Below are 16,018 nucleotides of genomic sequence, written 5' to 3' on the forward strand. Positions count from 1 at the left end.
ATTATATAAATCATGATATTTTTGATGATTACTGGTTGTAGTATCCTTGTGTATGACTGTGTGATCGAGTGTTTTTTTTTTTTTTTTTTTGGCATTTTCTACTGTGTATGATGCATAAATAGTGTTATTCATGGTGCCAGTGAGAACAAGAACAATGGGAACAAAGACATTTTTTTTTTCGGCAGGGGGGGGGGGCTTGACAACATGTGGGATTTTCTAAAATTCTGTTGACAGTGAATGTATTCACTGTCAACAGAAAATGGATTATGGTATGAGAGTCAGAGTGGAGAGAGTGTCATAAATGTTTTATGAGCGAGAAATGCCACAACTGTCAGAAGCAGGAAAATGAGGTAATGGAAGTTAATGCTGAAAACCGTGAAACTGAAAGTGTTGTGAAAGGGAGTATAAATAGGGTAATTGAAAGTAACAGTAAGATAGTGTATGCAAAAGTTAAACCAACAAAATGTAAGATAGCGAGCATGATTGGTAATGAGGATGAAAGTGAGACTGACTAGTAGTGAGGAGTAGAGAGAAGATGATTTAGAGGATACGAAAGTGGAGTTGGTGATGATGAGGGAAATGAGAAGAATGACAGGTATGTATGGAAGAGAGAGAGAGGGAGGGAGAGGAAGGATGGAATAGAAGATAGCAGTGTAAAAGATGTGTCCATGTGTGGGGATTTGATTATTAAAGGTTTGGTTAAAGAGAAGGTGCATAAGGTTTGCTTTCCAGAGGGTAGATTGAGCAGAGTGATTGAAGCACTAGATATGAGGAAGAAGCAAACAAAATATTTGCAGTGGTAGTAGACATAAACGATCTGGATGGCAACAAGGAGAATATAAAGATAGATATCAGGAGATTGCTAAGGAGAGTAATTTGTGAATGAGTAGAATGAATTTGAGGGACAGATAAAAGAAATGGGGCTACATTTAAATGGATTTGGTATGAATCAACTGGAGAAACTGTTTCTGTAAGAGAGTGTAAGGAATGAAGTGAATAGAAGACCTTAGAAAGCAAGAAGTGGTAGAAACAATATGGAAGAACAGAAAAGTAAGGTAGGAGAGCTTGTGAATGCAGAGTTGAGGAGCATGAGTGAAGAGAATGAATGAGAAGAAACACTAGACAAACAGGAAATGGAAGGGAGGGGGAGGGGTTGGGGAACAGGTAGATGCTATGTGAGAAGAGTGAATGACGGATACAGAAGCAGATGTGTATGCATGTGTGTGTACAAGAAAGGACTGCGAGGACAAAGAATGTGGGGAAACAAACAGGTCTGAGGAGAGGTCTGTAAGATCAGTGATGACAGAGAATAATACAAATGGGGAGTATGCAGGAGTCGGATTATATACCTGAGGAGTGGGATTGGTGAGGCTTGTTATAGAACAATGAGAAATACGTTAGTATATATGTTATTTATCCAAAGTAATGGAAGTGAAATTGTAGCATTAATAGTATATTCAACAAAACAGTTGAAATAAGTGAAACATGGTTAAATGAGAATTCTGACAAGAATAGAGATGGAAGGATGTGATGTTTTTCATGAGGATAGGCAGAGCAGAAGGGGAGGAGGAGTGCTATTAATGGTGACAGCAGAGGAGTTATCCTATTGATGGAGATGGAAGGAGCAAACAATGGCAGTGGTTTGAAAACTGTATGGTGTGAGGTGGTGGTGAAGAGAATGAAATATCTAGTTGGATGTTATTATAGACATGGTAATGTGGAGGGCAGTGGAAAGGAAATACATAGGCAGATCAGTCTACCTAATAAGAAAAGTGATCATTATGGATTTTAATTATGGTAATATAGATTGGAATGAAGAGACAGCATCTGGGGAAAAAGATAATGAATTTCTTGAGTTTTTGAGGGACAATTAATTTAGGCAGTACATAACAGGGGTACACGGGGATCAAAGGTCTTGGATTTGATTATCTCATTGGAGGATGTTAAATGAGGTGTTAAATCTATCTAAAGTTGGTGAGAGTGACCACGAAGTGATAACTTGGATGGTAGCCAACCATATTGAGGAATTCTGTGAGAAAGGGATTATATGTGGAACTTTATATAAGGCTGGTGATTACGAAAGCTCAGGAGGCAGCCTGCAGCCACATCATAGAATGAACAATTGGGTTGAAAGATGAACTGCTTTGGACCTGTTTAGGAATTATCTGGCAGATATAATGTCAAAATGCATTCCAAAAGTCAAATGGATGAATGAAGAGATGAAATGTGTAATTTGGAAAAATAAGAAGGCATTATGAGCAGTGGGTTGCATGAAGGGTACAAAGAGCAAACAAAAGAGGTAACTTGCTTAGTAAGGGTAGAAAAAGTGCAGTTTGAGTAGCAGTTAGCTAATGAAGCCAAAAACTAATCCTAAAGAGTTTTTTTGATATGTGGCCAGGAGAAAAAAGAATGATTATGAAAGAATGATGCTGAATGGAGAGAATGGTAGAATGATAATGATATGGTAGAGATGTTAAATGTGTAATTCATAAAAGAATTTTATTCTTGTGAAAATAACATCATGCAGAACTTGAGAGCAGAGAGGAGGAGCCACTGATGGTGAGTGAGCAGGAAGTATATGAGAATTGAGTGCACGATGTCAATAAAGTTGTAGGATTTGATGATACATCACCATGTATCTTAAAGGAATGTTCCAGGGAGTTATCAAGAGCTTTAACTTACCTCTTTAACATAAGGCTTAGATTTATGAAAAAATTCCAAGTTCCAAAGGAGTGAAAAGAGGGCAAAACTGTTCTGCTTCATTAAAAAAGGTGATAGGGCTAAGGCTTCAAACTACAGGCCAATTTGTTTGTCTGGGATTATGGTTAAGGTGTTGAATAGGCTATCGAGGACCAGAATTCCAAATTCGGTTTAAGATAACAACATTCTTTTTGATGGACAGTATGAGTTTGCTAAAGGAAGATCATGTTGTAGCAATCCACTTACTTGCTATAACAAGGTGGCAGGTGCATTGGACAAAGAGAATGCATTCATGGTAGTATATTTGGATATTGCTAAAGCCTTTAATAGATTGCCACCTGACACTGGCAGTTAAACTGGATAAATGGGGTTGGATAGTAGATTAGTGCACTGGATTGAAGAATGGCTGTCTGATAGGTATGAGCAAGTTGTATATCAAGGAGTGATATCCCAGAAGAGAAAAGTCACCAGAGTCACTAGTGATGTGCCTTGAGGGCCTGTTTTGGGAGGGGCCCATTGTTGAACAATAATTCAGAGACAAGCACATGTGCCATTGCCTCTGCTATAGGAGTATCTCGATCCAGTGTATTGCACTCTGAGTCCTTACATCCATTTCATCTGCAACAGGTCCAGTAGCTGATGGCCGAAGATAATCCTCGACGTGTGGAATTCGTGCAGTGGTTTCTGCAGAAAAGTGCCATAGACCCGGATTTTCCAACTTGTGTTTTGTTCATGGATGAAGCTTCATTTACCCGTGAAGGGTCTTCAATCACCACAATGCTCATGTGTGGGCCCATGAGAACCAACACATCGTGCGATCACATGCTGCACAACAACGTTTAGCCATTAATGTATAGGCAGGTATTGTCACTGACTGTTAAGTCGGCTCCCCATTTTGGCATTTCTGTGCATGAGTATTTGGACAGGTCCTTTGGGGCTCGATGAATTGGGCATGGTGGACCAGTTGCATGGCCCCCACGCTCATCTGATTTATCGAGCATTGATTTCTTTCTGTGGGGGAACCCTTAAAGCCATGATATACGTAACATCCTTTCCATGAATACATGGAAAGGATGTTACGATTCCATTGATTAGACTGCATATGGATTACTGTGCATAGATTTGGTCCAGGTTTTCAGAATGAGAAAGATGTTGGAAATAGTTCAGAGACAACTAACTAAGATGGTTTCTGATCTCTGGAATATTGAGAATGAAAACAGATTGAGGGAATGCAAATTGCAGAGTCTAGTGAATAGAAGGACAAGAGGGGGGGGCATGATCAAGACAAATAAGTTGGTAAGGGTTTTTTAGTGGATTAATGTGATTCATTTATTCATAGAATGGGTGGAGACAGAAGAGGAACAAGAGGCCATGCCATCCCTGGAACGTGTATAAGGAGCATGTGAGCAAGTGTTGAGGAGTAGGTTTGTTGTGTGTGGAGAGTTGTAGGTGGTTGCAATGCAATGCCTGGAAGTGTGGTAGGTGTGAAGGCCCATGAATTCATGCAAGTCATGGTATGCTGAGCTGTGTGTATGTGTGTGATTCAGGACCTCCCATGATGAGTCTTAACTGTATGGAGGGCTGATAATAATAATAATAAATCTTTCTGTGGGAAGTTTTCGGTATTGAGACCACATTATAATATAAATAAGTAGTTATTAAAAATAAGCAATTAAAACCTGACAAGTTTCATACATCATAATGCTTACATCATCAGGGGGTACATGAAAGTTTTACACAACAAAAGTCTATCGTCACAACTATTAAATATAATTGATAAACCAGAATACAAATGATAAATTCATTACTGTATGCATGTCGGAACATTACTAGTTGTTGCTATCACGTTCTGTGGTATCATGCATGCTATATCAAAGGTCCATGGCAGTTAAATTTTTGATGAAAGCACACCATACTTGATGTAAAATTAAGTCTTGATTTTTATTGCATTGTGTAGGGATCCTAAGCATTGGTGAGCTTCTTTAAATTTTCTTGTGAAACAATTATTACCAATATATGACATTTTTGTTTGTTGCCAGAGAAACCAGGCACCTATGAAATTCATTGTTCTTATGTCATTTGTTAAGTAGGCCAGACAGGAAGGTCGGGAGAGATCTGCACGTCTGAACGTGTAAAAGACGTCGAAAAAAGAGCATAAATCAGACCTGGCATTCCACACAACCACTACTGGCCATCAAGTACTCTGGCAAACAAACAAAAATGTTATATATTGAAAACTTCTGAAAACTGCTTAACCTAGCGTTTGTAAGGTGGGATGTCACAGATCCCAAAGATTTTAAATTGAGTATAACTTTTTGACAATGTATGGCAGTGAGTCATGCCTCAGTATAGCTTCCCCTCCCATAACCTGCTACCCAATGCCATAGATGACAGGCTGTTGCATGCAAGCATGTTTAGTGTGCAGAGGTGTAAAGTGTGCTGGGGTCCACCAGACCCCAACTTATCAAAAATGTGACTATATTTACTTCCGAAACATAAGTGGTTTTCATGTATATTCTACTAAAATTTATCGTTACTGCTGTTGTCTTCTATATTTTTACATACCAACTATAAGCAAATACATTTTTGTAAATATTTAGACGGTATTTTGAGAATATCTTTTTTTACCAAATGAGTTACGAGCAGGAAGAACAGAGGTTATGTCAACTTATAGATGATGCTTTGACAGATGAGGAGCCATTTAGCTGAGATGATGATAGTGAAATTGATTTAGAATTAGTCAGTAACCATGAGTGTGACACAGAACAAGACTGTGAGGAAGAATCCACAGAGAATCCACTAATATTGATTAAAAAGATATGGATTTCTATAATACACTACATTATTTGGGTGGGTCTGTGAGACCCCACCTTACCACTTTTGTTACATTTTCCGACATCACCAACGCCAGGTTAACCACAGAAACCTATGTGTACATAATAAACTTTGCAAGCTACTAATTACTTTTGAAACTTTTGAAGTACAAACATCATGCATTATTTTGCATAACAAAATAAGTGATAAAATTATCCTTCTTTGTAGTAATCTATTTTCGAGATATGACTTCAATTTAAAACATAATCTTGGTGGAAAAAATCATTTTTTGACACTCACCTGATGCCACCTGTGCAAAACTAACTGAGTAATCATAATCTGAACAAAAATCATTGGATAGTATGACTTGAAAGCATTTACGAACATTAACCATTCAAAATCTGAAATATCCTGTAAAGATCAAATAATAAAATGTTAAACAATCAGTTGCATGCATTAGCATTAATATTATCAATATATATATTTAGAAAGTTGACTAAGTGGCAGTAAAGTCAAACAAGAATGCAAGACTGTGAATCTAATATGTAAACAGCAGAAGGCAGAAGTATAATTTAAATCAAATATATTGCACAATTGCCTTCTGGCTGTAATACTGGTGCAGTATGTGGTGAATTGCAATGAGTGACTTCTGTTTCAAAATAGGAAGGTTTTAAAATCAATGCTTATAATTCACGTCCTGCGTCATAAAATTCTTCAAATGAATTTTTGCCTTTGCAAGATTTTTCACTAATGCAGAGTGATGTGAAAACCTTAGAGAATTTTTTATATAGGAAACCAAAAAATTAAAAAAAAATTAAACATGAAAAAATATTGTTTATTATGAATAAAATTATACAGTTTAATATAATTCAAAATTGCTTAAAAATAAAATCCATTATCATAACCCCAATAATGTTCTAAAATAAAAATTATAACAAATGTTATGTCTTAATCTTAATGTCCAAATATTTAGAGAGATGGAGTAAACACGATAAGCACTATGAACACTCTACTACTGGTGCAAACTGCATATAAACAACAGTGGAACTGAGCAACGGACAGTGCCACATTAAGCTAATAAATTAATAAATACTGTGGCATGACCTACCCTTCACAAACCATATTTCCTGCCATATAGTATCCCATTTTTGTCTACCCATTTTTTTTCCTCTTAACCAACTTCTCCAATACCTTGAACACCACTCCTGAGATGCTGATCGGTTGATAATTTGCTACCTCAGTCTTGGGCCCTCCTTTATGCAATAGAACTATTTTCTCCTTTTCCCACTTTCCCTTTGGGACCGACCAAAGCTGTGACTTAAATTAAACAATTTGGTCAAAAGCACTGTCAATTCCTAGCACATTCTTGTAATACTCAATCTGGTATTCATCTAATCTCATAGCTATATTCACATCAAGGTTCTGTAATATCCTATGCACTTCCAGATCATCTATCTCTATTTCTACATAGGCCCCTACCTCTCTTGATACTGCAATATCTCACTTAGATGATACATCCTTGCAAAGTGTTCCCTTAGTGTTCTCTTTGACTACTTTAGTTACCTCCCTATAGCTGGCATTCATCAAAATTATTCTTACATAATCATCCTTCTGTTTACTTGCCACATACCAAAAGAACTTTTTGGAGACTGCATTTGGCTTGCACAGTTAATTTTCTCTCATGACATGATTTTGCTCACCTAACCATACTGGTCACATTCCTGGCTTGTATTTTGTACTTCAGTTGCCTGCTGGTTACCTTTCTCTTTAAATTCCCTCCAAAGCTCCTGCTAAATAATTCATCCATTTAACTCCCACTTGATTTATCCTCCTGACTCTAGGTATGCAGTTTGTTATTACTATCATTATCCTCAGACCTTCATGGGGGTCAAAGACTCGTTGTGGGAGGTCTCCCCTGTCATACACATAGCTCATCATACCATGCCTTACATACATTCATATTTTGTGCAGAAGCAATGCTCTCAGGCAATGCATTCCAGTCATTCTACACTCTACATATAAAAAAACTGCTTCTCAATCTTTGCTCACTCTCCAATGGAATAATTTTTAAAACAAAAATTCACTGCTTAATTTGACTGATCAATTAATATTTTGTATCAGGACACTTACAGCCATGGCATTCACTTTAATGAGATGTAGTACATCCTTTCACTGTGATGACTGCAGCAATCCTATAGGACATACTTTCCACAAGCATATGATAGTAATCAATGGGAATTTTGGACCATTCTTCCTGTAAGCATGTAATGAGATCCTGAAATGTTGTGGGACAGATGTCCTTTGACCTGACCTGAGGCTCCAGTTCATCACACAGATGTTTTAACAGCTTTGATCAGAGCAATGTGGAGGGCACTCAAATGTGGTGACATCCATGTCCACAAATCATGCAGTTACTGCAGCAGCCTTATGGCACAGTGCATTATCTTGCTAAAAGAGACAATGGTCAGTTCCATAGAAACCCCTCAAATTAGGAAGCATTGCATTGTCCAAAATGTTCTGATAACTCTTGGAGTTATATTCATGGCACCACAAATAGAGGTCCAAGACCAAATGAGGAGAAACAGGACCACACCATCACACTGCTACCTCCGAATTTCATAGTTGGGATGACATCCATGTCCACAAATCATGCAGTTACTGCAGCAGCCTTATGGCACAGTGCATTATCTTGCTAAAAGAGACAATGGTCAGTTCCATAGAAACCCCTCAAATTAGGAAGCATTGCACTGTCCAAAATGTTCTGATAACTCTTGGAGTTATATTCATGGCACCACAAATAGAGGTCCAAGACCAAATGAGGAGAAACAGGACCACACCATCATACTCCGAATTTCATAGTTGGGATTACGTACTCTAGTAAGAGACATTCACCAGGCATTCGTCCATATGCTCGGTTGAGGGTGTAGCATGATTCGCCACTCCATAACATAGCTTTCCAAGCTTCTATGTCCTGCCATACACACTCTTTGCACCACTAAAGATGATGCTGCATGTTGGTTTGGGTAATGTGGGGCTTGCATATTTTGGTCATACCATGGAAATCGATGTTGTGAGTCTCAGTTCTGAATGTTTTTGTGCAGATTCATGTTCCAGTTGATGCTCAGAACTCCACATTCAACGTTGGCCGACAAATGGCTGTTTTTACATATTATCCTTCGTAGCACCCTATGGTCATGTAGCACCCTATCGGTGAGTGTGGTGGGTTGTCCACTGCGAGTAACATTTGCAGTTGACTCCTGCACTTCCATCTCAGTATGGTATCAGTGATTGTTGACATGGAATGGCTCGCTTTGTGGGGCATTCCAGGTCAACGATCCTATCACAGCACCTCTGTCAAACTCTGTCAGCTCCCTTCTCACAGCCATTTCACACAGATACAATTGCACTGACTTGGGAGCCTCATATTCCTCCAATTTATGCCAGCTACAAACATGTGACTTGTTACATGGCACAATGCACCTTGCCCATGAGGTTGTTCATTGATTTCTTTACAAGCAGCATATATTAACAATGCTTTTTTATTTATCATAATTAGCATGCTATATAAAATAAAAGAAACTAACCATCGCAGCTAATGTTTCAGAAATGGTATTCAATATGCAGAGATCTCTGCATATTGAATAATAGTAATGTATAAAGAGTAATAATAATAAAGCTGTGATGAGCGGAATCTTTATATGATTTTTTTTCAATTGAAAGTGAGTTAGCCAATCTCATATTGCAGTAGCAGGGTTTTTTCCCTCCCAGAAACTCAGGTTTTTCATCCTACCTACAGGCAAATTGGCCATGAGAACACAAACAATTTACAGACAAAAAATATACTAGTGGTGGTGCACAGTAGATGTCACTGTGTGTAAATGGTAGTGGCATTCTATGTAGTTGGATTAAGTAGTGGAAATGGAAAGTTGTAGAGCAGTGTGCCCTCCCTCGATGTGTCCTTGGACTGCTTGGAGGTGTCAGGAAATAATAATATAATTGGAAGAATAAAACAGAATCTTACTCCAAATTAGCTTAAGAAAAATAAAAGCACATAAAATTACAAATTTGTGAATTATGATATTGAAATTCATCTTATGTTAAAAATAAAAATGCTAACTTGCCTTTTTTTGATAGAAAATGGACCATCCATTGTGAAAATCATCAGGATTAAGCATATAAAAATGACCTATATACATATGAAAATAAACACATTTATACAAAACATGTTCTAACAGAAAAGTTATTTGATTTTTATTATTATTATGATTATTACTAAATAAATTATTACATGGATACTAACTAGATCTCTCAAAAAAACAGAAAATTCAACATGAGAGTTCCTTAAATGGTGATATATTCATCATACTTCATTTTAAATTTGTTCAGTCTTCATACTCACAACATTCTCTGGCAATACATTCCACTTACTCACCATTCTCTTAAGTAAAATATCTGCTCTTTATTCCCTTACTCATTACACTTTTATAAAACTGACAGGGATGACTGTACTGTTCCCCCCCCCACACACACACTCTCCTTCCAATCACTGAATAATCCTATTCTCTATTAACTTACTAAAACACCCTCATCAACTGAAACATCCCTAACACATCACTTTTTTTCAAATACCAACCAAGCTGGCTTGGCTTACTGAATGGGTAGCACTCTTGCTCTCAAATCAATGTCTTGATTTGAAACTCAACTGTAGGTATAGATGTTTGTGAATGTCTTTTGGGATAAATAAATTTCACTGCCTAGTATTAGACTACTGCCTGTCCAGATTAATGGAGACGTGACATGGGGTTGAAAAATTTCCAGTCTCTAGTGCAGGGTTTCTAAATTTCCTACCCTTTAGTTCCCCCCTCTCCCCCAATCATCTTAACATAATAATCCAATAACCTTTTATGTGTGAGATTGACACCACAATCCCTTAATCCAGTGGCTCCCAAACCATGTGCGACAATGCCCCAGTGCCTCTATTTGTCAATATCTTCTATGGATTTACAACCCCTTCAATTCATACTCTAAAACTACAGGCCTTTGTTAACTATCACTGCCTCTCTCTCTCTTCTAAAACACAGCTTAATACAGTACAGTGAATGTCTGTACATAATGACATTACTTGACATGATATCCACATCAAGTTTTTATTCTGAAATTAAAAAAGTCAAGTCTGCTTGGCTGCAATTTTTATTTTTATTTATTTATTTTTCCAAGGTGAAGCATGAAATTTAATAATTCCTATTTTGCAAGACATATGAACTTGATAATACAGCACTGAACCTACAAGATGTTATGGCAGAAAATGAATATTAAACAGAAATATGTCCCTCAATGTATTTTCAAGCACATCAAATCTTGATCCATCTGGTTATATTTCTTTGCAAACAGTTAGAAAGAAAGAGAGCATGAACAAATTTTCAACTTTTGTCTCTTCTAATGTGAGATTATTATTATTGTTGTTATTTTCTGACCTCTACAGAGTCAAAGACACATCATTACCCTCTGTCACACACACACACACACACACACACACATCATATTCTGCATTAATTATATATTCACATTTTCTACAGACACCACACTCTCAGGCAATATATTCCAATCATTCACCACTTTCCATGCAACAGAACCAGATTCTTGCTCCTTTGCTCATGCCCTCATACAGCTTCTAGGGAGGACCTCTTGTGGTGGGGACCTCATCTCTCACTATTCTATGAAAAACCTCTTCAATTTTAATCTGATAAAAACCTCTTAACAACCTATACATGTCTATCACATCTCTCCCATCCTCCTATCCACAACACTTTGTAAATTGCATCTTCTCAACCTTTCTTCATACTTAACATTCCCGAGATCGGAGCCACCTTATTCAATTGCCTATGGACCCTTTCCAATATCTCTTCATCCTTTTATAAACTAGGCGACCAAATCTATGCACATTAATTCATATATGGCTTAATCAAAGCCTTACACAATGGAACCATAATCTCCTTACTCCTATACATCTTCCACATCACTGCCAGAATTCACTGTGCTGTGCTGTGCTGCTCACAAGTTTAGCAATGTGCCGTCAAAATTTTAGATCCCTACCCACCATCATCCCCAGGTCTCTTATTTCCTCCACCTCCTTCAGTATACCCCACCAACTGTATACTCTGCATTCCATCTTTGTTTTCCAAATTTTAAAACCTTACACTTTAAACACTGAACTGATAATCCCATTCTCGTGCCCATTCACTTAGTCTATTCAAGTCTTGTAAAGCAACAATACCTGCTCTATCATATCATCACATATGATCTGTTTTTTTTTTAGTTTATTGACTTATTTCTCCTGATAGTGTGATAGAGTGAAACACAGGAACTTTCACAAAACTAGTTGGGTAGTCAATAAATTATTTTTATCCCATCTGTTTTTTTCATGTAGTAGGATATCAGCAACACATTTCTAGTATCTGCTTCTCAAAGTTCTTCCCAACTTTGCATCATCTGTAAGGAACTAAATATCACATTTGCACCTTCCCCACTATCACAAACATACAGGTTAAAATGTCCCTAAAATGACACACCATTAGTGACTTTCCTCTTTCAGGATATTGCTCCCCCCTCCCCCCCACACACACAACTTGCTGATATCTATCAGATAGCCAAACTCCAATCCAATGTACTAATCTAATATCCAACCACATCTGTTCTAGTTTATTCAAATTATCAGTAGCAATCTATGAAAAGCCCATGCAAAATCTAAGTATACTATGATATATCCCTCTCCCTTATTCAATGCACCAGTCACTTATTATAATAAGTAAGCAGATTATTAAATCATTAACTTAGCAAATCCTTGCTGTGAATCAAACAGAATGCCCATGTTGTCAACTCAGTGGATCTTGGTTCTCATTAACCACCACACCTGACACACAGATTGACTTATAATTTGAAGTTTGAGTTCTGTTACCTCCCTTATGAAGCAGTACAATCTTGCCTTCCTTCCACTCCTTTGGAACTTGACCCAATGTAAGACTAATTTTAAAAAAGTTTGTCAAGACTGATGTGCCAGGAAGTAAGTCTTCATTTTACTTCCTGGCACATCCTCTCCAAACACACAGTGATTCATTATCAACTACCATGGCCATATTAACATAAAGTTTACTCAATTCCCAATATACTTCCTGTTTTTACACAGTCAGTCTCTCCTCCTCCCATTTCACAAACTCTGCATGATGTTACATTCAAAAGGATGAAATACTTTTGTGAACTGTTCATTTAATATCTGAACTATATCCTCTGCAGCAGTTATTCTTTTACCATTATCTTCAACAACCAATGCCATTCTTCCATAATCATTCTTTTTTTCTGCTGGCTACATATCAAAAAAACTTCTATCATTTTTTTTTTTTTCTGACACTGTTACTACTGCACCTCTGCTACTCATACTACCCTCCTTGCCTATTCTTTGTATTCCTCATAGGAACTGATTATTATCTCACATCTTATGCTGCCTCCATAATGCCTTCTTCTTCTGTACTGCATGCTTAATCTCTTCATTTCACACAACACATTTAGACATTGCCTCTACTAGATAGTTCTTGAATAACACCTAAGCAGCACTAATCTCCTTTCCACCCACTTCTTATTCAATGCTACAGCTAAAAGTTGTCTCATGAGCTTATCATAATAACCAGCTTTGTAATTCTATATATATATATATATATACATATATACACACACACTTTCCTCACAGAAGTCTTCATATATTGGCAACTACCCAAGTAATCACTTTCTTGCCACTCACTTCTCTGGAGGGAGATTTGACACCTCATTTATAATAACATCCTCAAATTTGATGATCAAATCCAAGACCTTCAATCCTAGCATGCCCTATGTTCATACTATCTGAGGTAATTTTCCCTCAAAGATGCAAGAAATTCATTTTCTTTATTTCAAGATGCACAACTTCATCCCCAATCTATATTACTATAATTAAAATCACAAACAATGATCACCCTTTTCCTATTTACTCGGCTAATTTGCTTATTTATTCTTAATCTGTTCCACATTACCAGGCCCACAGCAACATTCAACTAATAAAACATTCTATTCATTTCTATCTCACACCATATTGCCTCAAAACTATTGCCATTATTTCCTTCTTGAATGGGCACAACTTCTTTTCTATCATCAACAGTGCAGTGCTTTGCCTTCCTTTTTTTTTTTTTTTTTTTTTTGTCTTTTAGCTTCACTTCTCACAATACCTAATGTGAGAATTGAAGCTAAAGAATCAGAGGTATTAAATATATTGCAAAACTTAAATGCAAACACTGCGGTAGGCTTAGATGGAATATCAGCTTGGGTGTTGCATGAATGTGCAAATGAATTGTCAACCCCTCTTACCTGGATATTTAATTTAAGTTTGAACTCTGGTATGGTCCCTAGGGAGTGGAAGTTAGGCAAAGTGGTTCCTTTGCATAAGGGTGGCTCTAAAACTGCGGTATTGAATTACAGACCAATCACCATCTCAGGAGTAGTAGTAAAAGTATTGGAAAAGTTGGTTAAAGACAAAATTCAAGAATGGGTGGATCAGGATATGATACTCTATAGAGGCCAACATGGTTTTGTTAAAGGTAGATCCTGCCTTAGCAATCTATTAACTATTCATAATAGAATAACATCTGAGTTGGACAAAGGAACTGGCTACACAGTGGTACTTCTGGATTTTGCTAAGGCTTTTGACAGGATACCCCATAGAACACTGTTACGCAAATTGGAGCAGATGGGAATGGATATTAAATTGGTGATATGGATAGGAGAATGGCTCAGGGAGAGATACCATAAGGTGGTGTATGGAGGAGCCAAGTCCAGAATGAGGCAGGTGACCAGTGGTGTGCCTCAGGGCTCTGTGCTTGGGCCAATGTTGTTTAATTTGTATATAAATGATATAGGAAATGGCTTAAAGGGAGATATTCAGTTGTTTGCTGATGATGCAAAGTTGTGTAGTGCAATAAAAAATCAAGCTGATGTTGAAAGTTTGCAGGAGGATTTAAATAAGCTGGTAAAATGGGCAAAAGAAAATGGATGTCAGTTCAATGTGGAAAAGTGTAAAGTCTTGCATTTTGGGATTAAAAGATTACCAGCTGTGTACTACATCGATGGAAAGGTACTCCAAGAGATTGATGAGGCTAGGGACTTAGGGGTATTGATAGATAGGGAGATGAAGTTCAGAGGACACATTGCTAAGGTGTCCAAGATTGCACATAGGATTACTTGGTTGTTGAGGAACACACTGACATCCAGAGATAAAGAGGTTATTATTCCCCTTTATAAAGCATTGATACTTCCACATTTGGATTACTGTGCTCAGGTCTGGTCACCTGGATTCCTTGGAGACGAGGAGGCTGTGATTGGTTGATAGGCGAAGAAGAGGTGATATGATAGAAACATTCAAATTACTAAAGGGTTTTTATAGGATTGATGCAGGGGAAATGTTTCAGCTGTGTGATAGTGATGGAAGAGCAAGAGGCCATCTCTGGAAATTAAAGAAGAGTGTGGTTAACAAAGGTGTCAGAACAAGGTTTTTTGCCTGGAGGGTGGTGAATGAGTGGAATTCATTGACTGACTTAGTTGTGAGCTCTTTGTCTGTAAATGAATTCAAGAAGAGATATGACAGATATTGTTTTGCTAGTTTGGGTCTCCCACGATGAGTCTACTGACTCCATGGAGATACCCGTAATAATAATAATAATTTCCTATCTTCACAAAAAACATCATACCTTTCTATCTATATTCTTGTCATGACATCATCTTCATCCAACCATGTCTAACTTATTGCAATAATTTTTGAGTGAAAGAACTCAATCAATGCAACAATTTCATTCACCTTATTTCTAGTATTTCAAGCATTTGTATACAAACATAACAATTCATTTCTCTGTAATGAGTTTCACTGATACCAGAAATGAACTGTTATGTTTATATACAAATTCTTTAAGTAATTCACCCTCTCCAAATCCAAATGCTTTCCCCACCACCCCATTCCTTTCTTGTCTAGTCACATATTCAGTTCCTCTTTGAGCACTGAACTTTCTCGAGCTGTGTGCCCCATCCATCTTGATCCCCGCACTTCAATGCTTTGCACACATTTTTTTCATTCTTCACGCTCGTGCAACCCACTTCTCTGTTCATAAGAACTTCTTTGATACCTCCTTCCTTACTCTTCTGCCTTCCCATTTCTTATTTATTTTTCATTATTGTCATTTTTAGTTTATTTAGTCTTAATCCAACAGTCAAAACCTCTTCATTTAATTTTTATCATTTTTCCCTTCATATGTTGTTGTGTATGTGTCAGTAAACATACTTCATTTGCAATATCCAGGTCATCTAGCTGTTCACTTAGATTCCATTGTATTTCTTTTGTTCTTTTTTGTGGCATTTCTCATAACCCAGTCTACAACAATAATATTGTTGGAGAAAGAATGCAGCTAGCCCTGTCTAACACCTGTTTTAATTT

The 16,018-nt window shown here is 37.2% G+C and overlaps 1 protein-coding gene across 6 annotated transcripts in view; it reads right to left on the reverse strand.

Moving 5' to 3' along the window:
* Nucleotides 1-16,018, reverse strand: part of rasp (protein-cysteine N-palmitoyltransferase Rasp) — a 265,799-nt gene that overhangs the window by 149,410 nt on the left and 100,371 nt on the right. For all 6 annotated transcript variants that reach the window (XM_090395697.1, XM_090395698.1, XM_090395695.1 and 3 more), the window contains 2 exons: nucleotides 9,636-9,700; nucleotides 5,815-5,925 (listed from right to left, as the gene is read on the reverse strand). In XM_090395697.1, the coding sequence (XP_090251823.1) occupies nucleotides 5,815-5,925; nucleotides 9,636-9,700 (176 nt within the window). The remainder of the gene's footprint in view (nucleotides 1-5,814; nucleotides 5,926-9,635; nucleotides 9,701-16,018) is intronic.

The sequence above is a fragment of the Typopeltis vanoorti genome, chromosome 7 (assembly GCF_054136105.1).
Source record: "Typopeltis vanoorti isolate ZY-2024b chromosome 7, IOZ_Tvanoo_1.0, whole genome shotgun sequence".
Lineage (NCBI taxonomy): Eukaryota > Metazoa > Arthropoda > Arachnida > Uropygi > Thelyphonidae > Typopeltis > Typopeltis vanoorti.